The 27,254-nt window shown below is 36.5% G+C and overlaps 1 protein-coding gene across 1 annotated transcript; it reads left to right on the forward strand.

Annotated features, from left to right (window-relative positions):
• Positions 1-27,254, forward strand: nr1h5 (nuclear receptor subfamily 1, group H, member 5). The gene is given in 13 exon segments (XM_056464021.1): positions 1-581; positions 8,078-8,215; positions 15,598-15,731; positions 15,733-15,835; positions 15,838-15,867; positions 15,870-15,953; positions 19,169-19,309; positions 19,455-19,597; positions 19,707-19,802; positions 22,235-22,319; positions 22,399-22,515; positions 24,630-24,725; positions 26,751-27,254. Coding segments are annotated over 12 exon segments (1,326 nt in total). The 5' UTR covers positions 1-581; positions 8,078-8,118; the 3' UTR covers positions 26,951-27,254.

Raw genomic sequence — 27,254 nt, forward strand, 5'->3', positions numbered from 1 at the left:
ATGGAGCACGAGAGCGGCTGGGGGTCTGGGACTCAGATAAAGGGGTCTGGGTTTGCGTGCGTCCAGCTGAATTGTGTAGTGACACGTGGGAGTGTGTCGGACGGTTGTGAAACGCTGGCCGGAGGAGCGGCAGGAAGAGCAGAGAGAGATAGCGAATGTTCATCCATCAGTTAGATGAACTAGGGCTGTTTATAAACACAGGGGCTGCTGGGAATCTTCTAATGAGGCCACTCATTCACATCGCGCATGATCAGTCATTATTTCGCTTAAACTGCTCCTCACTCCCTTTATGGGATCTTTGTTTGATTGAGTTTAACGTTTACGGCAACAGGGCAGTTGAGTTTTCTCATTATGGTGGCAGGATAATGTTCAACGTTTCGTTTTTGTGTGTGTATTATCGACTTTCCTGTGTTTAAAGTTGCACAGATATCGGTATGTGTTTGAATTAATGGTTTGCGTTGGAGGGACGCGCTGTTTGTTTTACGCATGTGTGTTTGGCAAGTGCTGGATGTCCAGGCTGAACTGCTGTCAACATCACAAACGCAAGAGAGATCCAGCACACGCAACATCAGCGCTGCATGGTGAGTACATGAAATCTGCTTTCTCTGCTCACTGACAGCACTGAATGATTCGTCAAATGCTCAATGTACACTACCGGTCAAAAGTTTGGGGTCAGTAGGATTTTTAAATGTTTTAAAATAAGCTTCTCCTGCTCACCAAGACTGCATTTATTTGATCAAAACCACAGTACAGATTGTAAAATTGTGAAGTGTTATTGCACTATAAAAGAACTGTTTAAAAGTAGCTTATCATTTATTTAATTATTTATTCCAGTGAATTTAAAGGTGAATTTTCAGCTTCATTACTTCAGTCTCCAGAGTCACTTGATCCTTCAGAAACACTCTAATATTAATAATAATTATTATTATTATTAATGGTAATTGTAATGAAAGCAATATTGACTAGAGTAATCATTTGAAACAACATACAATAGGAAAACAGTCATTTCAAATTTAATTTATAAAATTCCTCTTTTTTTATGTTTAATATATGCCGCCTTGATGAACATAATCATTTTCTTAAAAAAGAAAAATAAACATGAAAAACAAACTGACCCTTAACTTTTGACCGGTAGTGTACGTGGATTAATTTTTGCATGTGTATTTCAGGAATTAGAAAGTTAAGTGACTCATAAAATGCTCAGTGTATGTGAATTTGTTTTCAAAAATTAGAATAATTTGTTTTTTTCAATCATTAATAAAATCGAATTGTGTAAGAAAGTCAGTAAGTGCAGCTGTCTTTTATACAGAAGCATATTTTGTTTAAAAAAACATCCCAGAATGCACTTCTTGAACCTGGTTCCTTATCTTGATAATATGATCAAATATAAAATTGTTATATTTAGAGGAGATCTATCTATCTATCTATCTATCTATCTATCTATCTATCTATCTATCTATCTATCTATCTATCTATCTATCTATCTATCTATCTATCTATCTATCTATCTATCTATCTATCTATCTATCTATCTATCTATCTATCTATCTATTGTTCTATCTATCTATCTATCTATTGTTCTATCCATCCATCTTGTATCTGTACCTGAAATCTTATGCTCGCCGAGCATTAATTCAAAACTACTATAGATACAGTAAGCTATTGTTAATATTACTTATTACTATATTGTTAAAAACAACACGATGCATTCCTCTGATGCAAAGCTGAATTTTAGCATTATTCCTCCAGTGTTCATTGTCACACAGTTCTTCAGAAATCATTTTAATATGTTTAAATGGTTATACAGGAATATTTTTCATTATTATCAAACATTTTTGTGGAAACTGATTCAAGATTCTCTGGACGATAGAAACTAAATAAATATCAATACATTTTATTTGAAATGGAAATCATTTGTAGCATTCTTTACAATCACTTTTACTCTAATTAAAACTATTAATTAAAATTCTACTTTTAAACCACAGTATAGTTTGCATTATACATAAGGCAACACTGAATAAAACATCACTGTAAGTTTTGAAGATGCTTGAGTTCATATAGTTTATGGCTCATATAGTCCTTTAGCTAAACAAATGTTCTGCTTGTTAATACATATTCTTAAAGTAAATTAGATTAAAGTCAATTTTTAGCATTATTCCTCCTGTGTTCAGTGTCACACAAAGAAATTATTTTAATATGTTGAATTGGTTGTAGAGAAATATCTTTCATTATCAAATATTTTTGAGGAAACCGATTCATAATTCTCTGAATGATAGAAACTAAACAAATTGATCTAATGTTTATTTGGAATTAAAATCTTTTGAAACATCAGTTTTAATTTAATAAATCCTTGCTTAATTATTAAAACTATTAATTCAAAAACTTATCGGCTCTAAATGTTTAAACCATAATATATTTTGAATTATGCTTAAACAACACTGAATAAAACATCACTGTAAGTTTTGAAGATGCTTGAGTTCATATAGTTAAGAGCTTTCTTTAGCTAAACAAATGTTCTGCTTGTTAATAGTCTCACATAGCAGACCTCATTATCTGCAGCTCTTGGCTTTGTTGGGTCAGTGTGATCGTGACAGTTCTGTTTCCCAACATCCCAAATCCAACAGACAACTTAAGAATGTTTGAAATGTTGGCATTTGTTGAGCGGCCATTTAGACATTCACTTCCATGTTTATTCTGTCTGCGAGCTGCTACTCCAGTCAACAGCACAGGCAGAAATCAATGACAAGTTGCCATTTGATCAATGCACACTTTGTTTTTAATAGAGCGGACTGCTTCAATTGCGTTATCTACACCTCGAATACCTTACATTTCCATTATCAGCCTTACGTCAGTCTGTCCCGATGAACTGCTCTTGATAATCACCTACATTCAAAACACTAGCAGCACCTCTGGACTTTAGTCTAGCACTGTCTGTCAGTGATTCATGCTTAAATCTGTAAACAAAGCCTGGCGATGAGCAACCAGCTAACATCAAATAAGATAACAGATGGATAAATGAGGAAATAGTGGATATATACTCAAATGATGTTTCTTTGTTTATTAAATTACGTATTTAAAATGAGCTGAAACCACAATTCTTAAGATTTTTTTTCGGGACAACTTAATTGTTTCATGTTTAATCCACTTATAATTGTAAAAACTAACAAGCTAACTTAATTCCTTCATGTTGTCTCAACACAAATCGATTTTGTGGATCCCAGCATTTTTTATAGTGTACTGCTGTCTTTATTTTTAACATGATGGTAGTGATCTTCTAATGCAAACTGTACTTCCATTAGCTTGTCCAAGCAAAATGTTCATCTAAAACACTTGAACATAAAACCGAAAAGCTCATTGTCATTTACAGTATATTTTTATGTGAGCAAAAATGCAATCACTTAATAACAAAAACCTCACCTTTCTCATGTCTTTTACATGTTCTTGTGATTTACGTGTGATTTTAAGGTGATGCTCATATGGTTTTTGAGTGTGCCTTAATTAAAGACAATTGGGCTAAAAAAGGACAATTAAAAAAATTAAACTATCAACGTTTTAAGGACGAAAAAATATGCTCGTCGCCACGCCGCATGGTTTAACAGGGTTGTGTTTATTCTCTTAATGAGTTATGGGTGTGTTTTGAGCATAACGTGCATTAAATCAATCAGAGTCTCATCTCACGTTCCCTTTGAGTCAGTTTCGTCACACCATGGTACATTTGCTATTTACATGGCGGACTTTGTAAGTGAAAAAGCTGAACGCTTCCCTAGCAAGAAAACAGCTAAACAGAGCATCTGCAGCACTAGAATAAAGAAGAAACTTCTCCATTTGGTCTCTTTACATTCTCTTTTACTTTACTCCTTTACTTTCGTGGATAAGGAAACCGTGTTGTACACACTCCACTGAAGACATCCATCAGCCTATATATATAATTTCATTTTTTAAGTGGAAAGATTTGTTTAAAAACTATTTCTAAATTCAGTTCTCATTTCTAGCAAACAAATAAATGAACAATAATAAGAAATGTTCTGTCGAAGCACACGTCCTATTCTTATGCCCATATGGTGATGCATATATCTCCAAAACCCCACAGGCGAACAAATCTAAACTTGTTTTTATTCAATCAAATATAAATATGCATAAAATATACAATACTGCTAATAATAATAATAACATTATACAAATTCAAATTGTCATGAATCGCCTAAACTCCTCTTCTTCCGCGAGGTGATGAAGGCATGGAGGCAGTGGTTTTTATATTAATGTAGAAAATAATAATTTTTTTTTAAATTTTAATCCTTTAATCCTTTTCATATGTAAATATATTTGTGTGTTGCTGTACATCCTGTGTATATTAAGCAATGTGTAAGCGTTTGGACCTGCATAGGCACATAACTAACAAGCTTTGGGTTGGACTTCAGACCAGCTTTTAGTTGGTCAATGGCGCGGTCTATTTCAGTTTCTCAAAATAGCAACGCGTCAACAATGCGCCTTAACACACCTACTTTATAGGTCGGCACACCCATGAGTCCACAAAGTGGCGCAAACACGTTGTTTAAATAGCAAATCTGGTGCAAAAGCGTGAAAATGAAAGTTGCGCTGGTCTGAAAATAGCAACAAAACGTGCCAAAACACGTCTTGCACCTTGCATGATATGGCTCCTAGACTCATGATTGTGGTGATTAATGTGATTTATTTCTCATGATGTTGAAACCCGACATTTTAAATGTATAATTTAAACGGTTTGTTTTTAATAACAGTTTCTAAACTTCTGCCTGAATTAAGTAATTGATATTCTTAAGTAAACAACCAGATGTAAAAGCCACACCAGATACATGTAATTACATAATTATAAAATGTATAAAGTATAAAAACAAATAAATCATACAATTACATAAAATATTAATAATATTATAATATATAATATCATAATTGAAAAGTTAGACAGTTATTTTTTTGTCTAAAGTTAGACATTTCTGAGCATGATGTGCATTATTCTCTTAATAACCTGAAGGCCCATGATCAGTTATTATTTAAAGCGACAGTTCACCCAAAAATGATAATTCTGCCATCATTAACTCATCCTCTACTTGTTCTAAACCCTGTTTGAGTTTCTTTCTTCCGCTAAACACAAAAGAAGACATACTGAAGAAACTGTAATAAGTAAATTTTGTTCCTACTATGGATGTCAGTGGCTGTTTTTCCCAACATACTTCAGAATATCTTATTTTGTGTTCAATAGACGAAAGTAACCACTTTAAGAGTGAAGAAAGGTTGTGGAAATGTTCACTTTTGGGTGAACTATCCTTTTAATCATAGCTCGACGAAACCTTCATCTCAGAAAAAGTTTTTTATTGTGAAAAAGCTGGATAAACTGTTTTTCACACTAAGAATAAATGGTTCTCAGAAAGGCCCTTTGTAAAACTAAAAATGGTTCTTCTATAGCATAGCTGTGAAAACACCTTTATTTTTATTTTGTTAAAGTGAGCAATGGTTATCATACACTAAAGCCATGTTTATTTACATTGTGGCTATTTATGTTCTTGTGAAAAATGAATGAGTGTTTAAACACATTGGAGCATTGCTCTCTCTAACCCCATCTGGAACCAAACCGTCCCAGAAGTTCAAAGAAGGTTGTTTTGTTAATCGTGCAAAGTTTTTTCTTTAAAGGAAAGAACCCACAGATATTGTGATGGATGGCATGGGAGCGATAGCAAAAATTCCCCTCCCTTGGGTCTCAGAGGCACTAATGATATCTATATTTCGACACAGCCAAACTGAGGTCAGCGTCTTTCAGATGCTACCACAATAACGCCATGGAGGATGTTCTCTGTCAACACAACGAGCGGGACACGAGAGGGCACGTGGAGCGGCCATGTCTTAATTTGAGTTTTCAGGAAAGGCCACCCCCTCCATGGGGTCTAAAGTATATCGGGTGGGAAGGTTAGATTCCTGCAGTCCTCAATCTTTTCAATGTCAAAGATTAACTGCATGACAAACAGAGCCGTGGCAAACACAGCATGTATAAACACTCCCTTCAGCTCCAGAGATGAGCTGCATGTCCCTTTGTCAGTCCTCTGGGAAACAGAGCAACCCATACTGCCACACAGAGAGTTACTGTAAGATAAAGTTAATGAGAACTGGAGGAACCATCCTTCAGAGATGCAGATTTGGAAGTCAGTGGAATTGATCAATGATACAGATTTGTTTTTTGGCATCAATGTTTTGACGTATTGAGCACTGGAGGTTTCTGAGAACTCATGAGCCATGCAACTCAGCTGATGAGCGCTCAAAGCATTAAAGAGTTAGTTAACCCAAAAATGTCAATTCTCTTAGTAATTACTCACCCATGTGTTGTTCTAATCCCTTGAGATCCATCCAGAGATTCAATTCATTTTCGTAACACAAATGAAGATATTTTAGATGAAATCCAAGAGCTCTCTGACCCTCCATAAACAGCAACGCTCCAGAGATGTACAAAATCCAGGAAAAAAACAAAACAAAAACATTGTTAAAACCTTAAGTGTGTTTTCAGTTGTTCAAATGTAATCATATGAAGCTCTAAAAACACTTTTGTGCACCCAAAACACTGTAAAAACGGCTTTGCCTATGTCTTTTCTTCCTTGGCATGTCAGAGTGTGCGGTTACTACAACATATTACTATTCGAGTAAGCAGCGCAACATGCAAGTTTCGCATTGCCCTTAGTAAATGCGCATCTGATGCAAAAGTTTTTCATTTAGATTTTGTTATTAGAGCTTTGTATGATTATAGTTCAACCACCGAAGACATTATGGCCAAATGTTGACCTTTCCAAGATGGTGGACTTGTTGACGTCTCTGATATGGATGTTGTGGCATCTTCGCACACATGTCTGTACATATAAAAACTGAGGCTACAATTCGCACAGGCTCACCAAAATTGGACAACAGAAGATTAGAAGACCGTTGCCTGCTCTGATGAGTCTCGATTTCTGCTGCGACATTCAGATGGTAGGGTCAAAATTTGGCATCAACACCATGAAAGCATGGATTCATCCTGTCTTCTGTCAACAACTCAGGCTGGTGGTGTAATGGTGTGGGGGATATTTTCTTGGCACACTTTGGGCCCATTAGTACCAATTGAGCATTGTGTCAATGCAGCAAGTAATGTTGCTGACCATGTCCATCCCTTTATGAGCACAGTGTACCAATCTTCTGATGGCTACTTTAAGCAGGATAATGTGCCATGTTATAAAGCGCAAATCATCTCAGACTGATTTCTTGAACATGACAATGAGTTCACTGTGCTTAAATGGCCGCCACAGTCACCAGAGCTCAATCCAATAGAGCACCTTTGGGATGTGGTGGAACGTAAGAATTCGCATCATGGATGTGCAGCCAACAAATCTGCAGCAACTACATGATGCTATCATGTCAATATGGACCAAAATCTCTGAGAAATATTTCCAGTACCTTGTAGAATCTATGACATGAAGGATTAAGGCAGTTCTGAAGGCAAATAGGGGGTCCAACCTGGTACTAATAAGGTGTACCTAATAAAGTGGCCGGTGAGTGTATTTTTCACAGTGAAAACAATTAACTTGACACTTAATTGCACTGGTTTCTAAACGAGACTTTTGCCAAAATCAAAAAAAGCCAAAACGGTCTAAGTTTTGGATCCAGTACAGTAGATTCAAAGTGTTTTGCAGGTCTGCTTTGTGCTCCTGGACCAGGATGTGAGCTCAGGTACGTTCACACAGCTGCTGCTGAATGCTGAGAGTCAACTAGAGGCTAAACCTGTAGAGAATGACCGGGACAGGACTTCTCTTTGTGAGGCCTTCTCTGTGAAACGTGTGCCAGAGCAGCTGTTTGGACACACGGGCCTCATCTATGCTCTTATTCTCACAGTCCATGCTCTTCAGATCCTCTCAGAGCCCCAGAGGAGCACAGACACAGACCTCCACAGCCTCCAGTGTTCTGGGATAACCTTTTCGTGACAGTCATGACTAAAATAGCTTTCTCTAGGGTTGAAGAAATGTTTGCAAGCAGTGGATCTTGACCCTTAAGTATGGAGAGTGAAAGTTTGTGTGTGCTCTTTTAGATCCGGGCCATCTCTGTGAAGAGTAAGAATCCAGTGATCAGATGAGAGAAGGGACAGATCCTGAGATGAGCATGTCTGTCAGCGGCTACCTCACCACCTCAGATGCCTTTGACATCACAGACCATTCGCAGTACTATGGTAAGATTACATTTTTACATACAGTTGAAGTCAAAATGATTAGCCCTCTGATTTGTTTCTTTTCAAATATTCCCCCAATGATGTTTAACAGAACAAGGCATTTTTCACAGTATTTCCTATAATATTATTTCTTCTGGAGAATGTTTTATTTGTTTTATTTCGGCTTGAATAAAAACAGTTTTCAATTATTTTAAAACCATTTTAATGTCAAAATTCTTAGACTTCATAAGCAATATTTATTTTCAGTTGCCTACAGAACAAACCATCGTTCTACAATAACTTGCCTATGTTAACCTAGTTAAGCCTTTAAATGTCACTTTAAGCTGAATATTAGTATCTTGATAAAAAAAAATCTGGCAAAATATTATAAACTGTCATCATTGCAAAGATATCAGAAATCAGTTATTAGAAATGAGTTATTAAAGGTATTATGTTTAGAAATGTGTTGAAAAATGTTCTCTGTTCATCCGAAAAAAAAATACAAGGGGCTAATAATTCTGACTTCAACTGTACATCTGCTCTTGTATGTTTTGATGCTGTAACAAATTACAAGACTGGAATAGTTGGGATAGTTTACTCAGAAATTAACATTTTGTCATTTACCCAGCCTTGTGTCACTCAGACCCAGAATAACTGCGTTTATTCTTTAAAAAAGTCACTGGGAACCATTTAAAAAAAAAGAAAGTGAAATATATAATTGGTGACTAGCTTTAGTTGAAAGACTGAAATTATTAAAACTGAAACAAATCAGTTAAAAGTGCAAAGAAAAATTAAGAATAATGTACAGGGCAAAACTATTTTTCCTAATGGCCGGTGGAAAAAAAAATATATATATACAGTTGAAGAATTATTTGACCCCCTTTGTTTTTTTTGTTTTGTTTTTTTTAAATATTTCCCAAATGATGTTTAACAGAGCAAGGAAATTTTCACAGTATATCTAATATTATTTTTTCTTCTGGAGAAAGTCTTATTTGTTTTATTTCGGCTAGAATAAAAGCAGTTTTTTAATTTTTTAAAAAACATTTTAAGGTCAAAATTATTAGCCCCTTTAAGCAAATTTTTTTTCAATAATCTACAGAACAAACCATCGTTATACAATAACTTGCCTAATTACCTTAACCTGCCTAGTTAACCTGATTAACTTAGTTAAGCCTTTAAATGTCACTTTAAGCTGTATAGAAATGTCTCGAAAAATATCTGGTCAAATATTATTTACTGTCATCATGGCAAAGATAAAATAAATCAGTTATTAGAAATGAGTTATTAAAACTATTATGCTTAGAAATGTGTTGAAAAAAAATCTCTCCGTTGAACAGAAATTGGGGGAAAAAAATTACAGGGGGGCTAATAATTCACGGGGGCTAATAATTTATTAATTCTGACTTCAAATGTGTGTATATATATATAATTCTAATTTAGCTATTTCTTAGCCACATATTTTAAATAACGTGTAAAAACAAGCAAACTATATACATATATATTTTTTCAGCATTACTTCTCTTTAATAAAAAAAAGTTTTAATAATGATAACAAAGTATAATGAGAGTATAAACAGCAATCAGAGAGTGAAATTTAATAGTTTTTATAACTCTTTCCATACATTTTAAGGTCATAAACCTTATGACCACTTTCAACCGGAAGCACAGGCGAGATTTTAACTTGCAGTATATTTACTAAAAATAATGTAAGAAACTAATCCAAAACTAAAACATTATTCATATCCTGAATAAAAATCGATTAAATCTAGCTAAGTTAGCACCTATAGGACTGCAGAAATAATGGTGTTGCTTTGGTTTCTGCAGTAAACAGAGCCGTATGATGTCAAATCTAGTAGGATTTCATAAACTACACAGCATCCTGATATTCACAGATTTATTTCAGGCAAACTTTTGCATACATTGCACAATCAAAAATGATATAAAATTTAATACCTTGCAAAATAGCATTTAAGACGTTTCAGGCCTTAAATTTCTCTACATTGATTTAGCAACTTTTAATACTTTTTTAATACTTATGGACACCCTGTAAATAATAAACAGTGTGTCCAAGTGTGCATCCTCATCAGGTAACCATAAATACATGGAGAACTTATGAACAAATGTTATTGTTAGGTAGATAATTAAATCAAACTGGTAAATAAACTTAATAAACGTATCTTTTATTAAACGTATAAATATATATATTTTTTATATATTTATATTTTTTTAGTTAGATTATTGGTTGTACCGATTGTGTAATTTTACAAAAAAAATGATACCAGTTTAAAATGACTTAAGACCAACAACACCATATTTCAGTGAATTTAAGTGACTTCATTTTCCTTCAGCTTAGTCTCTTTATTCATCAGGGGTCGCCTGAATTGAATATTTTTATTCAATTCACCTGTACCGCATGTCTTTGGACTGTGTGTTCACATGGGTTTTCCTTCGGGTGCTCCGCTTTCCCCCAGAGAGAACATGCAAATGCAAACTGACCCAGCCGGGACTCAAACCAGAGACCTTCTTGCTGTAAGGCGACAGTTCTAACCACTGAGCCACCGTATCGCCTTAAGGGACTTTGTAAGGTCTAAAATTTCATTTCTGAAATTTGAAGAGTTTTTAGGACCTCGCAATAATAAATCTTTATGCCACTTTAACTGCTAATAAAAACATTTTACAGGGCATATGCAGGAATCCTAAAGGTCATTTGAAGACTTTTAAGACATTCTCAGAATATTTTAAGACCTCATCGCAACTTCAAGTTCTAATCAGTATCAAACCTTTAACTTAATAAACAGTGGTTAATAAACAGTTGTAGTTAAATAAATCAATGGAGAACAACCACACAACAGAACTCAGATATGCTCGGAAGAAACAAAGCTTGAAAGAATAAATTATGCGTTTGTTTTCAGCGACAGGCTTCAGCCACTGTTTAAACTCGTCTTTCTTCAACCAGGAGTTTGCAAACTTACTCTTTCCCATTTTGCTGTCTGTTTCGCTCTATGGTTTTGCTTCATGTGGAAAGCGTCACATCACCTTCCCGCGTTTGTCGCAAATTACGTGACATCACCCGGACGGAGAACCCCAAAATAATCGTGTGGATCGAGCACACCACTGTTATTATTAGGAGGAGAATAAATATATTTATGCGTTTTTGGAGTCCAATACTTTGGACAACACTTGAACAAGAATGAACACCTTGTAAAAACATGATTAAGCCTTTTTAGAACCTTTTATTGCCTTAATTTTCGAATAATCGATTGACCAACTTTTAATACTTTTTAAGACTCTGTGGACACCCTGTTTTAGGTGACCTGGACACTAGAATAAAAACTAAATAAAATTATATTTTATAAAATTATATATTACGTGAACCAAACAAATAAATAAATTCTCTGATGACTCAGGACAGGTTTTTAGCCATACTCTTAAAACTATTAAATTATAACGGAGGCACAGCACTTTTGACAATTATTGAAAAGAAGCCACTTGAATAAGCGTTTGCTCTGACGGCATGTTATGATCATAAAACAGATTACGTATTTTTCAGTGTTTTGTCTATGTCATTCACCAGATCATTACATCTGAATGTCCAAATATTATATCAAAGCCGTCACCTTAAGACACAATTACTGTTTGAATAATGCTTTGTCAGTTTGGTTTTGTCGTTTAATTCACTGTGGTGTCTGCAAGGTCAGTCAATGACAGTAATGTAGCTCAGCTTCTCACCAGCATGAATGTTTATGAAAAAGTCCAGTGGTTTACAAATAGATGCTAGCACCGGAAAGTTATGCTCTAGCTGTAACAGGACATAAAACATCTGCGAAAAGACAGGATTGAAAGCCAGTAAAGAGACCACCACATTGCAGAAGGATATTTATGGATGACATATAAAAACAGAGATGGATTTGTTGGAATTGGCTTGATGAATCAATTTTATTTAAAGGAACACTCCCCAGTTTAGTTTTACCACTTTTCAATCAATTCAGCCGATCTCTGTGTCTGGCAGGAGCACTTTTAAGCTTAGATAAAGGAATGAACTGTATTAGACCAGGGGTCACCAATCCGGTTCATGGAGATCTACCTTCCTGCAGATTTCAGTTGCAACCCTGATCAAATACTTGTCTGTGGGTATCAAGTGCTGCTCAGGTATTAATTAATACAACCCCAAACCAGGAAAGGTTGTGACAGTATGGAAAAACACAAATTAAAAAAGAAAGTAGTGATTTTTAAATGTACTTTGACTTGTATTTCATTGCAGACAATACAACAAACATTATTGAATGTCTTCCTCATGATTTTTGAAACAGGTGATGTCAACAGGGTATAGTATTTATGATTTGGTACAAAAGCAGCATCCAAGACAGGTCTAGTCCTTTAGGAGCAAAGCTGGGCCGAGGATCACCTGTTTGCCAACAAGTTTGTGAAAAAAATTATTGTAATGTTTAAAAACAATGTTCCCCAAAGAAAGATAGGAAGACATTTGGATATTTCACCCTCAACAGTGCATAACATCATTAAAAGATTCAAGGAATCTGGAGCAATTTCAATGCGCAAAGGACAAGAAGGCAAGCCTGAGCTAAACAACTGTGATCTCAGATCCCTCAGGCGGCACTGCATCTAGAATCCTTATTCATCTATAAGCCTTATCACCATATGGGCTCAGGAATACTTTGGCAAACCTTTGTCAAGTACCACAATACGTAGTTACATCCACAAATGCCATTAAAACTGTTCTGTGCCAAAAGTACCAGTGTCCAGAGGCACTGTCAACTTATGTGGACTTGGAGGCATCTGGGATGGACCATCACACAGTGGAAACGTGTACTGTGGTCAGATGAATCAGTATTTCAGGTATTGTTTTGGGATAAATGGACGCCGTGTGCTCTGGACCAAAGAAGGAAAGGATCCAGACTGTTGCCAGCAGCAAGTCCAAAAGCCAGGGTCTGTCATGGTCAAGTTAGCCTTGGCAAAGCTAGCTTGCATTTCTGTGATGGCACCATTAATGCTAAAAAGTATACAGAGATTTAGAGCACAGTATGCTGCCTTTAAGAAGTCATCTTTTCCAGGGACACCCATGCATACTTCAACAAGACAATGCAAAACCACATTCTACACAAGGTCTTGGATGCAGAGGAAGAGGATACAGATATTTGACTGGCCTGCCTGCAATCCCAACCCGTCTCCAAATGCGACAACAAAGACCCTGTACTGTTGTCCACCTTAAGATTTGTTTGCAGGAAGAATGGAACAAAATTACAACCTGAAACCACTTCTTCACTTGGTGGTCTTCAGTTCCAAGTGCTGTAAAAAGGAATGGTAACATTACAAAGTGCTACATGCTTTACTGTTCCAACTTTTTTTTTTAAATGTGCTCCAAGAACCAAATTGGAATACATGTTTATCTTGAAAAAAAAGTATGTATATATTTATAAATCATGAGGAACACATTAAATAATGTTTGTTGTAATGTCTGCAATAACATACAAGTCAAAGTAAATTTAGAAATCACTACATTTTATTTGCGTTTTCCATACAGACCCAACATTTTCTGATTTGGTGTTGTAGGTTCAGTTGTATTAAATCAGGGTTGCAGTTGAGCTAGAGATTTTCTTACTATGGGGAAGATGACAATGTCTGTATTACCCACCATTTGACCCGTAGCACTAACTTAGTCATGTGAAGCACATCTTAGCCAATCGCATATCAGCTTTTAGTATCCTTCCCTGCATTCTGCTATAAAGGCAGTGTTAGCATTAGCCGTTATGCATTTTAAGTTAATTATTTCAGGCTTGCCTTCAACAGGCTTTGGCTGAACTCTTTAAGAAGGTGGATCTCTAAGAACAGGTTTGAGGACCTCTGGATTAGACCACTAGCATCTTGCTAAAAAAAATTCACAAAGAGTTATTTAAAGCTGGTCGCTTCTGTAGTTACACTGTGTACTAAGACCGACAGAAAGCACTATTGACTATTTTCAGGTACTGTATAATCATTGTTCCTGCTAAAGGCATGGTACAGCAGCAAAGTTCTTTGATTATTGTGCCTTAGTACACTATAGGTCTTAGTATACAATGTAACTACAGAACGGTCAAGCTTTAAATAGCAAAATGATCAAAGCTCTTTTTTTAAATATTTGTGTAAGATGCTAATAGTCTAATCTGATCCAAAGTCACTTTAAGGCAAGTCATTTCACTCTGTGGCCATCTTTGAAAGGCCTCTCAGGCAGTATGCTTGGGCATTGGAACCACCAATAAAATTAAACAACTGTCCCATAAGTTTCATTTCTAAATGTTTGAATCAAATAAAATCAACATATTTTCAGGTTGCCTGAGCTAATGCTCATGTGCACACAAAAGAAACGATATCACGACATTAACCTCATTTATGGTTGATATACACACTATCATCTTCTAGATAATGCTTCGTCAGATGGCACTTCGGCAGATTTGTTTACAAGTTTGTGCGCGTTTGAGGAGATTACAAAACCAACAAACTTTTGTTTTCAAGTGTTGCTGGCTATTTAAAAAGCACAGGTTTCAAGCTTTAAGTGGATATATTTCTTTTGTCTGTGAAGCAAGTATTCACTGAGATTCCAGTATGTTTGTTGACCACTAACTTTCGTAAAAGCACACGTCTGGTCTGAGCTTTCCCCTGGAATAATGTCAGTCTATATCGATCGATCGATGATTGGTTCCTGTGCTAGTAGGCGGGGCTTCATTCACCATATAGACCGTTACACTTTTTTCCATTCAAAACTATACGAGTGACACATCTTGTGTATTCTGTAGTACATATATAGCCTTTGTCTGATCCAATGATCTGTGCTAAGCTAAGATAAATGTGCTGTTGCCAGATTGACTGAATGGATAAAAAAAAAACAGTAAAACTCAACTGTTTAACCCTAGGGGAGTTTTAAAATTAGCCTATTTACAAAAAAAGTGTCAATATTAAGATTTTCTCATGCAAAACATCTCTCTTGCTCTGGTCACTATTAGTTCCTGCATGTCCATCAGATGGGAATAAAAAGTCTTTTGCAGATGTGCTTCAAAAATGCAGCCAGTTGTGACAACGTGTTCCCTCAAAGGGGAAACCGAAATCTAAAATCCATCTTCGTAACCTTCCCTCCTTAGACAGAATAAGAAAAACATCAGGAAGGCTCCGTTCTGTATGGTTATAAAAACCCCATAAGCTACAAAGCAAATAATAACCATAAACAAAACTGTAACCTCTTCAGCTGCATCCTGTTTCCAGAGACAGAAAAGATTCAAAAGGTCTTGCTCTTGGGCTTTTTTTATTGCATCCCAACGGCCTCATAAAGTCATTAGGTAATTCAAGAATCATGTGAACGTGTTGCCTTGTGAAACATTTTCACTCGTTTCATTCATGTTCTTCTATTCCCGGCAGATGTTCTTGTGGATCCTCTGAGCTGCTCTTACCAGGAACCGGATCTACAAAGCCCTCTCTATGGCCAACAACCATTTAGTCCTGTCAACGTGCAGTTCTCCATGTACGGGGCGCAAAATGTTCCAGCATGCAACCCCGCCATACCCCTACAGCCATCAGTGCTCTGAATACACCTGTGAGCCTGATATGGAGGTCCAAAGCTCAAACAGCAGAGCCAGCATTGTTGGTCTTCCAGTGCTGAAAGACCCAGAATGGGCCACGGAGCTCGAGTGAAGGCCAGGATGAGCTGTGTGTGGTGTGTGGAGATAAAGCCTCGGGATATCACTACAATGCCCTCACCTGTGAGGGATGCAAAGGTTGGACACTCACAAAACCTAGTGCTGGGTTTAGGACAACATGAATGCATGATGCCTCTTCCTGAGTAGAAGTAAAACATAGTATTTAGGTTGACAAGCATGGATTCTCTTTTATAAAGCAGGACGTTGAATGTTGGATATATTTCATTCATTCATTCATTCATTTTCCTTCAGCCTAGTCCCTTTATTCATCAGGGGTCACCGCAGCGAAATGAATCAACAACTCATCCAGCATATGCTTTACATAGCGGATGCCCTTCCAGCAACAACCCATTACTGGGAAACAGCCATACGCTCATTCACACGCAAGCATACACTATGGCCAATTTAATTAATCCAATTCACCTATAGCGCATGTCTTTGGACTGTGGGGGAAACTGGAGCACCCGGTGGAAACCCACGTCAACACAGAGAGAACATGCAAACTCCACACAGTAATGCCAACTGATCCAGCCGGGACTCGAACCAGCAACCTTCTTGCTGTGAGGCGACATTGCTAACCACTGAGCCACCGTGTCACCTTGTGGGACATTTCAAAGAGGCTTATTTCTTTTTAATAGCCACAGAATGAATACATAAATGTAGAGAATTCAGTGCTAGAGTTAGGAGGGGGGGAGTTTTGTTTTTGAGAGAGAGAGAGAGAGAGAGAGAGAGAGAGAGAGAGAGAGAGAGAGACGAGAGAGAGAGAGAGGAGAGAGAGAGAGAGAGAGAGCAAAGGAGTGTTTCCACAGGTGGTTTGTAAAGCCCACTCACCTGTGTGAAGAACACTCATAAATTCACAATGTTTTTTTATATAAAGTGGTTGTGTCTGGTGCAAGTGTTGGTTAGTGTCAGAGAGATGAGATGAAGTAGTGTGTTTTCTACAGGTGGTTTGTCAAGCCCACTCACCTATGTGAGGCATACTCAGAATTAATAATGTTTTGGGGTTGTCAAGTGGTGAGTTTGGGAAAGGAAGAGGAGGTATTGGTTTTGTTTACAGGGGTTCGGGTGATCTCAGATGTGTGTAAATAAGTACATAAAAATACATAAATAAATTTACAAAACTGAACCGTGATTTCCTAATGACCAAAACAAAATAAATAAATGCAATAAAAACAAATCTGCTATTAGTTTAAAACAGTGCTGTGGACAAAGTCCGTCAAGGTTTTATTTTCTTTTGAAACTAATTATTTCTATCTATTTAGAAATTACAGATAAATATGATAGATGACAGTTAATGCAAAATTGTAAAATGCAACCGATAGGAATTACAGGACAATTATCTTTTGCAATGAAAGTTCATGCAAAAGTTTAAAATGCAACAGAAAGATTATCATGAACTGCACAAAAATGACTAGCAGTCACGGTTTTCAACATTAATATTAAAAGATGTGACCCCGGACGTCAAAACTTGTGCGCAGATATTTTTTTGGCAGTTTTCATGTGATAAATGTTCATTTCCAAAATTGACACTGACTTAATCAGAGTTCGGTAAGTTACTTTTAAAAGTAATCGATTTGAACAAATTACTTATTACTACTGGAAAATTGCAATCTGATTGCATTACTAATTAATTACATGTAAAAAGTAATCAGATTACTAATTCTTTTACTTTGAAGTTACTTTTCAAACTGCATCTCTTTCAGTAATTTAATATTCACTGAAAAACATCACAATGGGTTGATCATATTCAAAAGACTTGAAGAGAGCTTTCACACCAACACTTTTTGTCCGCACCCAGGTTCGTTTGACGTCAGAGTATGGTACGTTTAGCTAGTGTGAACTTGTCTTCTGCTCAGGTGCGCACCCACGAACCGTACCCAAGTCTGCCTGAAAGAGGTGGTCTGGGCCAACTGTACAACAAACTATCATTTTCTTAACGTTCAATCTTGTGTGTGTATCTGTGTATCACGTACTGTACCTTGCTGACAAGCAGGACTGAGCCAGGGCAAAACACAGTGATAATGTCTGCTTGCATGCCCAAAAACAGATTCTGCAGGACATCACTTTATGTTTGAACATTTATAATAGTTTTGCGGCAGATAGACACGAGTCGCTTTCTGTATGTCCAAAACCAAAAGATTCAGTAAAAGCAGAATGACTGCGGTGTGCAGATGTCTTTCCATTTTGGCGCTTTGCTTTTGTGTCCATCAGCTGGCAACAGCCGTACAACACAGCAGCTCAATGACGCGTACCGGGGTTCAGAAGGAAAAAAGGCAGTGTGAACACAAACCAACTGAGAATGTGGCAAAGGGGGACATTCAAATTTGTGTACGGTCTAGGCAAATGAGCCAAGTGTCAAAGCACCCAAAGAGTTCGTCCAAAACTTAATTGTCTCATCATTCACATGTTCTAAACCTGTTTTTCTTCTCTTTTTTAACACAAAAGAAGAAAGCTGGATACCTGTAACCTCTGACATCCATAGTTTGCAAAAGCATTGCAGTGTTTGGGTGTTCTGTGTTTGTCTGAGGTAATTAGTCTACCAAAATGTGTATTTTTTTACAAAGTATCAAGCTGATTGGTCAGTTCTTGTCACGTGACTCGCGATTTTCAAATAAGTGCGCCTGTGAAATGCGAGCGTGTGCGACATGTACTCGACAAGTATTGTTGTAGAATGCTTTCTGTTCAAGTGCTTGAACAAGTTGCTGCAGTGGAAAGTTCTTTAGACTGAATTTTACAGCAATCATTTTGTTTATGCTCTCAATGAAGTTAAGTAATGTCTGTATTCCTACTTGAAGCAACCACTCTGCAGTTTTATAAGGCGCATGCGAACAGAATTTTTTTCTTCCTAAAACTAGGAACGTTAGTAATGCAATTACACTGACTTTAGTAATTGTAATCAAATTACACAATGTAATTCATTACATTACTGCGTTCCTCAAAAATGTAATTAGACTACAGTAATGTGTTACTGTGGAACTCGTTACTCCCAACTTTGATCAATTGACGGATTTTTGTGGTCCATATTAGGGTCACATATTTGAATGATTACAGAAGGATCGTCTAAAATAAAGACTGAAGTAATGAAGAAACGGATTAAGAAAAAGTAATCTTTCATTTCAGAGATAAATTACATTTTAAAATGTATAAAACAGAAAGAGATCGTGTTAAAATGCTAAATAATTTTCCTCAGATAAATAGAGCCTTGATGACCACAGGAAAGTTTTTCAGAGCTATTAACTCATACCATCACCACACCTGTGAACGGAAGTGCCATGTTTTTTTTCTTGGTTTAGGTTTCTTCAGACGCAGCGTGACTAAAAAAGCTGTGTACCACTGCAAGAGTGGCGGAAGCTGTGAGATGGACATGTACATGCGGAGAAAGTGTCAGGACTGCAGACTGCGCAAATGCAGAGCCGTCGGGATGCTGGCAGAGTGTGAGATTGACGTAAAACCTTCTGCACTGACTTTAAATCTCACAAAATATGCTTTTTGAGATATGGATTCGGGAAAACCGAAGCCGATGCTGCTTAACAGAAAAGCACTGTCAGCATTAGCTGATCGCTGCTGTGTTTTTGCCAGGTCTGCTTACAGAAGTGCAATGCCAATCAAAGAGACTGAGGAAGGGCTCCAAACACAGAGGACACAATGGATCATCAGCAAGAGCTGAAGACGACTACTCTGAAAGCAGAAGCGTCTCGTCCACCAGCAGAATCAACACACGGGTAAAACCCTCTCACATTATTTAGCTTTCCCAAACATTATATTTGAGTTGAGGGATATTTCAAAGCTGATAAATATTCACTCTTTTCTCTTGAATAATGCTGTTTGTAGGTATCATCTGGTTTCTCCAGAGAGCAGAGATGCATTCTGAATAGAATTGTTGAGGCTTTTCGTAGATACATAATTCAGGACAACACTCACTGTCGGGTATGCAAATGCTTTTTCTTTTTTAAATTCCATTACAAAATGCAGAATTCATCCCCACTGCTCTTAAGGGATCACCCAAAAGTAAAAACTTACTCGCCAATCTTGTTTGAGTTTACTTTTGCTGTTGAGCACAAAAAATATATATTTTGAAGAATGTTGGAAACCACTAGCCATTAGCTATGTTTCCATCAACATATTTTATATGTGCATTTTGGAATATTGCACAAACATTGCTTAATGGGAATGGCAAGATGTGCATAGCATTTGAAAAAACAGTAGGATAGACTGAGTAAAATAAAATGTTTATCTGATTAAAAAATGTGCATTAACTACTATGGCACACATTTAATTAATACAATCCAGCATGTTCATTAAAAAGTCATGTGATTTGAATGACGACATTAATGGACAAACCAGCGACAGACCACATTGTAAAACATCTGAAATGTTGTTGAGCATCTTATGCCTCCTCAAGCCAACGCATGTTCATTTTGTTTCTTCTACTAATTTATTATAAGTAATTTATTATTAAGGCTGCACGATATTGGAAGAATTTGACTGCCATATTTTTTTTCTCTGCGATATATATTGCGATATAAATACAGTTTCACCAGATGACTTGAATAGCTTTATTTGTAAAGTCATCCATTTAGATTTATTGAGATGATTCTGTAGGGGACTGAAATATAAATGGATTTTTTGTAAGTTAGTATATACATATAATAAACAAACTACAGTCATAAATAAACACAATGGGGCATTATTAAAGTGAAATAAACTGTGCTATATGGTTTTTAGAATTAAATAATTAAATGTAAAATAACATTGCAAAGTCTTCATCATATAAATGATTCAATAAAATGAATTATTATTAAACTTCTTTTGTGCTATTAAAATGCTTTACACTCTGTTAAACTGCTCACATAGTCACAGGCCTCAAAACACTTTGCAGGAGATAAATAATTTACTCTATTATGATTCAATTCTGCAGTGTCTCCACAAATCTCATGTGTGGTTTCTGGTCAAATTTAATCCGGACTCAACATTGCATATCGTGCGACGTGACTATTCCAGACACACACGTTGCGATGCTCGATACTCAAACAATATATTGTGCAGCCCTATTTATTATATAAGAAAAATGGCCCACGGTGGCTTCTCCTATCGCAGCAAATTAATATATACAGTTGAAGTCAGAATTATTAGCCCCCCTTTGATTTTTTTTATTTTTATTTCCCAAATTGTTTAACAGAGCAAGGAAATTTTCACAGTATGTCTGATAATATTTTTTCTTCTGGAGAAAGTCGTATTTGTTTTATTTTGGCTAGAATAAAAGAAGTTTGTAATTTTTTTAAACACCATTTTAAAGTCAAAATTATTAACCCCTTTAGTTTTTCAATAGTTTACAAAACAAACCATCGTTATACAATAACTTGCCTAATTACCCTAACCTGCCTAGTTAACCTGATTAACCTAGTTAAGCCTTTAAATGTCACTTTAAGCTGTATAGAAGTGTCTTGATAAATATCTAGTCAAATATTATTTACTGTCATCATGGCAAAGATAAAATAAATCAGTTATTAGAAATGAGTTAGAAACCAGTTATTAAAACTATTATGTTCAGAAATGTGTTGAGAATCTCTCCGTTAAACAAAAATTGGGGAAAAAAATAAACAGGGTGGCTAATAATTCTGACTTCAACTGTATATATAGCAGGGTTGCTGGGTCAGTTGGCATTTCTGTGTGGAGTTTGCATGTTCTCCTCGTGTTGGCGTGGGTTTCCTCCGGGTGCTCCGTTTTCCCCTCACAGTCCAAAGACATGCGCTATAGGTGAATTGAATAAGTTAAATTGTCCGTAGTGTATGTTTGTGAATGTAAGAGCGTATGGGTGTTTCCCAGTGATGGGTTGCAGCTGGAAGGGCATCTGCTGCGTAAAACATATGCTGGATAAGTTGGCAGTTCATACCGCTGTAGCGACCCCTGATTAATAAAGGGACTGAGCTGAAAAGGAAATGAATGAATGAATGAATACATATATATATCCCCAGTTTATTGGGAAGTGACGATTTCTCTTTGATTCATTGGATAGAAACTGCTTTATTCGCAAATGTTTAATGCAGTATTCCACTTTTGTGTATAAGTCTAATTCACATCTTTGGATGGAAACAACTACTGACTTCTCTTCTCTTTTGTGTCAACAACAACAAAAATGGTGTGTAAATGGTGCATCCGATCATGCACCAGTATGTGTACACCTATTTATGACTTCTTATTTCTGTCAACATTGCTAATTATATACCGATTTGTTTTTTGACAGTATGTTGTTGTATAATGCTCTCTCTGGAGCCAGCACCTTGGCTTTTCACTCATCATAGTACACGTGCTGCTGATGATGTGACAATAAAAGTGATTTGATCTTTTTCTTTTCCTAGGTACCTCTATGGTCCAGTTTAACAAATACCCATCTGACTCCACCTCAGACAGAGAAGCTTTTGCAGTTTTTGAGGAGCGTACCTGGTCAGGTTTTACTCAGATTCTTCTCTCAGATCACAGTATGCATCTAAATGCAACTAATGTGTCCAACTGGTTTTTTTAGGGTTTGATCTTTTGGATAGTTCTGACCAGAACACGCTTCTCTCCAGCGCTTCGGTTGAAGTTATGTTCCTACTCCTAGCTCAACAGTTCTCTGAGAACCCGACAAGTGTTAGCACTGGTAATGATGCACATTATCACATACAATAAATGAAATCTGCTGTCACCATTTTCAAGTGCAGATTTCAAAAGTAATCAACGAGTGCTAAATCTACTCATGGTCTGTTTTAACACCTCCTAATTATCATTCTAAACTTTTCTGAATATTTCAGTGATTAATCATTAATGGGTTAGTTCACTTCGAAATTAAAATTCTGTCATCATTTAATCACTCCCCCATGTCATTCCAAACCCATAAGACTTTCGTTCATCTTTAGAAGGCAATTGAAGACATTTTAATCAAATGTGAGACATTTCTGTCCCTGCAAAAATTAAAATTAAATTAAATCTCTTCATCATATTAAGCGACTGTGTCTCTATAGAAGATGGATTATACCGCTATGTTCATATGGATTTATTCCTTGATCTCTTAATGAAAGCTTTGAGCATCAGAGTCCTGGGTAAATAGACTTTTACTGGAAGCACAGAAATCTCTCAGATTTGATTAAAAAGACTTAATTTATGTTCAGACAATGAACAAAAGTCTTATGGGTTTGAATGACATTAGGGTGAGTAAATGATGACAGGATTTTCATTTTCGGGTGAATTAACCCTTTACAATAATAGTCTGCTGTACTTGTATTGACAGTAGGTCTGTGTGATATGGACAAAAGAAACCTATCACAATTTTCTTTCCGTTTAAATATTGCATCTTTTGCGCCCACAAGTTCGTTATTTCCAATAGAGATATGCAGCTTGCATGGATATTGGGAGTGACGTGCGCGCATATTCCAGGCGCACTCAGTTGAAAACATCTCTACTTTCAGATTTCTGCAAGCGCACGGAGAGTTACCTAACAAGAACTGAGCGATCACTGATCCCAGTGCTTTTTAATTTTCGAAACTGCAGCAATGTTTTGTTAGTTTGTCATCCTATTGATGGTCGCTGAGCAACGACAAAGAAACGCGAGCGCAAAGCGTGTTGAATGCTGAAGGAAGCGATGAGCCTCGCGCTTTCAGATGCAATATCTGACTGACTTACAAATGAATTGATTCTGCGATACATCAGCCTTCCTCTATCCATAGTAATCCCACTCCACAGATGATGAGTTTTTTTGGGCACCAAGTCCTCCTGTGTTGAACTCATCATCCCTGTTTATGCAGCCTATTTGTCATTAAGCTCAGTCTCTTGTTCTCGCACTCTGTTTAGGCACGCTGCATTCAAATAGCATACTGTGGGAAAATCGTGCTGCAAGGCGATTTAAAAATTGCGCATGTTGAAATCGCAATTATGATACGATTTTAATTAATCGCACAGCCCTAATTGACGGTATTTTCAACTGAAATAGAGTGTTGGATTAGGTATCTGAGATGTCACAACTGATTAGATTTATTAATAGTAGTGCTATTGTTACTTCAACAGGTAAATTTTGCTTAATTTTTGACTCACTGAGTATGTTAATAATAATACGATTAAGACAATACTCTGATTAAGAGTCTACCACATAAATCTCCACGTCATCTCACTGAAGTCATAATCCAACTAAACAGAATTCGAATTAAGAACGATTTTCAGGCACATTATTACAGACATGTAAACACCGCAATCAAACTATTACCGTCATGTAGGACTTTCCGCTGCATTTTGCAACATGATAGTCCATACACACACGGTTTGACACTATTCTTTGCATGTACGGAGTCAGTAAAGGACCACAGACACACACACACACTTGCGAAATGCCAAGGTTTTTTCTTTCCAATTGGCGTGCGGTCTCAAATTCCATTAAAACAACACTCCTCCTGCAGTTCATACTCGCATCCAATACCTTAGTTTGTCACAGGGGCATGAACGAGCGCAGGAACATTTCCTGAATGAAAGTGCCAAACTGCAGTTAAAGTCGACAAATTAAAAATGAAACATCCAAATTCACATGAACTTAGGAGGAAACGTGAATAGCCTGGTGACGTACTGACGTTAATCGATATAACATGTAAAACGGGATCATGAGAGGAACAATCAGAAAGCAACTCATGTAAAACCTTAATCATATTATTGTCTTATTCAGATTAAGGCTAATAATTCGATCATTGATGTCCATGTAAATGTAGTCACTGTCATGTTTTCTATCACCAGCTTTATACCCAGCAAATCTGAATAACTCAAACCCTGATTGGGTGAAAACTTTAGAGTCCAAGAATGGGAACAGCCACAGGATACTGACACACTCAGGTAATCTATGTTGATACAATTCTTTTTATTCTAAGCATGCGCTGCTGTTTTGTTATTTGTTTAACATTTGGATGAATTCTGATTCTGTCTGTTTATTAGCAGGAAACATGTTTTGAAAGTGATTCCAAAGATATAACTTCTGTGTGCTGTTATTTAAAGGTCTCGTGAAGTGCTTTGAAATGTGCAGTTTTTTTATTCGATGTGTGACAATCTCAACTGGAAATTGAAGAGAGGGTGGGACAGAGTAACTCCTCCCCTTTAAGAAAACAGCCAATAGCGTTTCATTTTATCACAGCCCTGCCCTTTGCTTTCCATCCAATGAAAAGCAAAAGGGGATTCTTTGTCTTTTGCTATCATTTGTTTGTGTCTCTCTTTTGTAGTAATGGGAAGTTCAGATCATTTTACTGCCTTGGACTTTTGAGTCTCGTTCATTGAGATGAATAAATCTTTTTGAGTCATTTAGTTCAATTTGCCTGATGTTTTATCCATGATTATGTCAGCTCACCTCTTCTGGCATGTCTTCAAATTTGAGTCGTTTGTTCACCTGACACTGACAGTCCCATATAAGCTTAACCAATGTACACAATCTGAGCCAGAAACACCCATGATTAGATCACCTTTTGAGTCTTCTGGTTTTTGAGTCGTCATCATGTGACAGCATGTAAGGAGATGACTCAAAACCGAAGACTCAAGAAATTAATGGATCAAATCTTTTTCCGGCTCTAAATGCATATGATTGGCCTCTGCCTTTCACGTGTTGAATGAACAACTCAAACCGAGGACTCGAAAGATGAACAGATCAAATCTTTTTCCGGCTCTAAATGCATATGATTGGCCTCTGCCTTTCATGTGTTGAATGAACGACTCAAACCGAGGACTCGAAATAGAACGGATCAAATTTTTTTTCCGGCTCTAACTGCATATGATTGGCTTATGTCTTTCATGTGATGAATAATCATCTCAAACTGAGGACTTGAGTGATGAACGGATCAAATCTTTTTCCGGCTCTAAATGTATGTGATTGGCTTCTGTCTTACATGTGATAAACGAACGACTAAAACCCGATTGAAGACTTGGAAAAATGAACTAATTCTACTCCACCTGCACAAATGTGCGCATGCGCGAATGAACGAATCACTCCCTGAGAGGAATCCTCATTCTCATGTCACATAAAAGATTTGTTTAAAAAAACGACCCATCACTACTTTTTGTAAATTGCTTTGGATGCAACTGCTAAATGAATATTGTAGTTGGGTTGAAGGTGATGTTATTCTTTGACATTTTGAATGATTTTTAGTTTATTATTAAAGCTATCATCATTGGTTTGAAAGGGCCTATAGAGCCTTGTTGAATTTCACATAACATACAGTTGCTATTTTTTCCACCTATAGATGCTGATTAAATTTATGCTCCCATTATCGCATATAAGACGTGCGAATGAAGCAACATTTCCATCCAATGAGTTAAAGAGAACAAAATCGTCACTTCCTGATTAACTGGCACCAGATATCAAAAGTAGAAAAGGAGTTTGCTGTGTGAGTAGAAGTAGAAGCTGCGTGAATCTTTTCTTTATTAACAAATGACTTGGCCTCAGAAGACGATGCCGAGCACAGACGCTCTTGACAGTTCTGGAGGTAATTAATAATCATCTAATCCTGAAATGGTTAAGGTGTTTCAGAATTGACATTTCAGATGTTTTACAATGTGCTCAGCCTGCTGGTTTGTCCATTATCACGTGATCTCTTATAACCAAATCACATGACTTTTAATGTGCACACTAGAATCGTAGTTTATGTAGTTCATTTTTTTCCTATTGAATAAAAAGTTTATCCTACTCAGTTATACGCATGTTTTTATGTGCATTTTCAAAACTTATGCACATCTTGGAATTTCCAATCAACCATTTTTTATGCGCAAATTCAAAATAGGTGGATGGAAACATGGCTTGGGAAAATAAAATTGTATGCAAAAATGCATTGACTAAATGTTTTGTTGTCTTTGCTTGTGCTTTATTTCTTTGATCAGGGTTGAATGATGAGCTCTTGAGATCTGTGGTAAATTTCCTTCATAGCATGGTGACGATTGCAGTAACCGAGGCTGAATATGCACTTCTAACAGCGACTGCAGTTTTGTGTTCAGGTTTGTGGATTATGATCAACACATCCTTGACTTATTTCCATGGCAATCTTCACATGACAACACATTTTGTCAGACTATTTATTTGAAGGTTGAACAACAAATTACATCATAAACGTTTAGATTACATGCGTTATATTTGACCTGTTTCTTGAATGTGCGAGGCTTCTGGTGTCATCACTTTTATGCTGTTGTCATGCTACTTTGTATTAAAAACTCACATTTGTTTTCTAATGAAATTTAGCACATTTTATTGCAACATGTAAACAACTTGTGATAAAACCTCCTGGGTGCTCTATGAAAGCATATAGACAAGGCCTGAGCAATATATTGTTTCAGCAGCAATATCGCAATGTATGCATCTGTATTAGTCAAATCGCAACATAAGCAATG

The sequence above is a fragment of the Danio aesculapii genome, chromosome 8, assembly GCF_903798145.1.
Source record: "Danio aesculapii chromosome 8, fDanAes4.1, whole genome shotgun sequence".
Classification (NCBI taxonomy): Eukaryota; Metazoa; Chordata; class Actinopteri; order Cypriniformes; family Danionidae; genus Danio; species Danio aesculapii.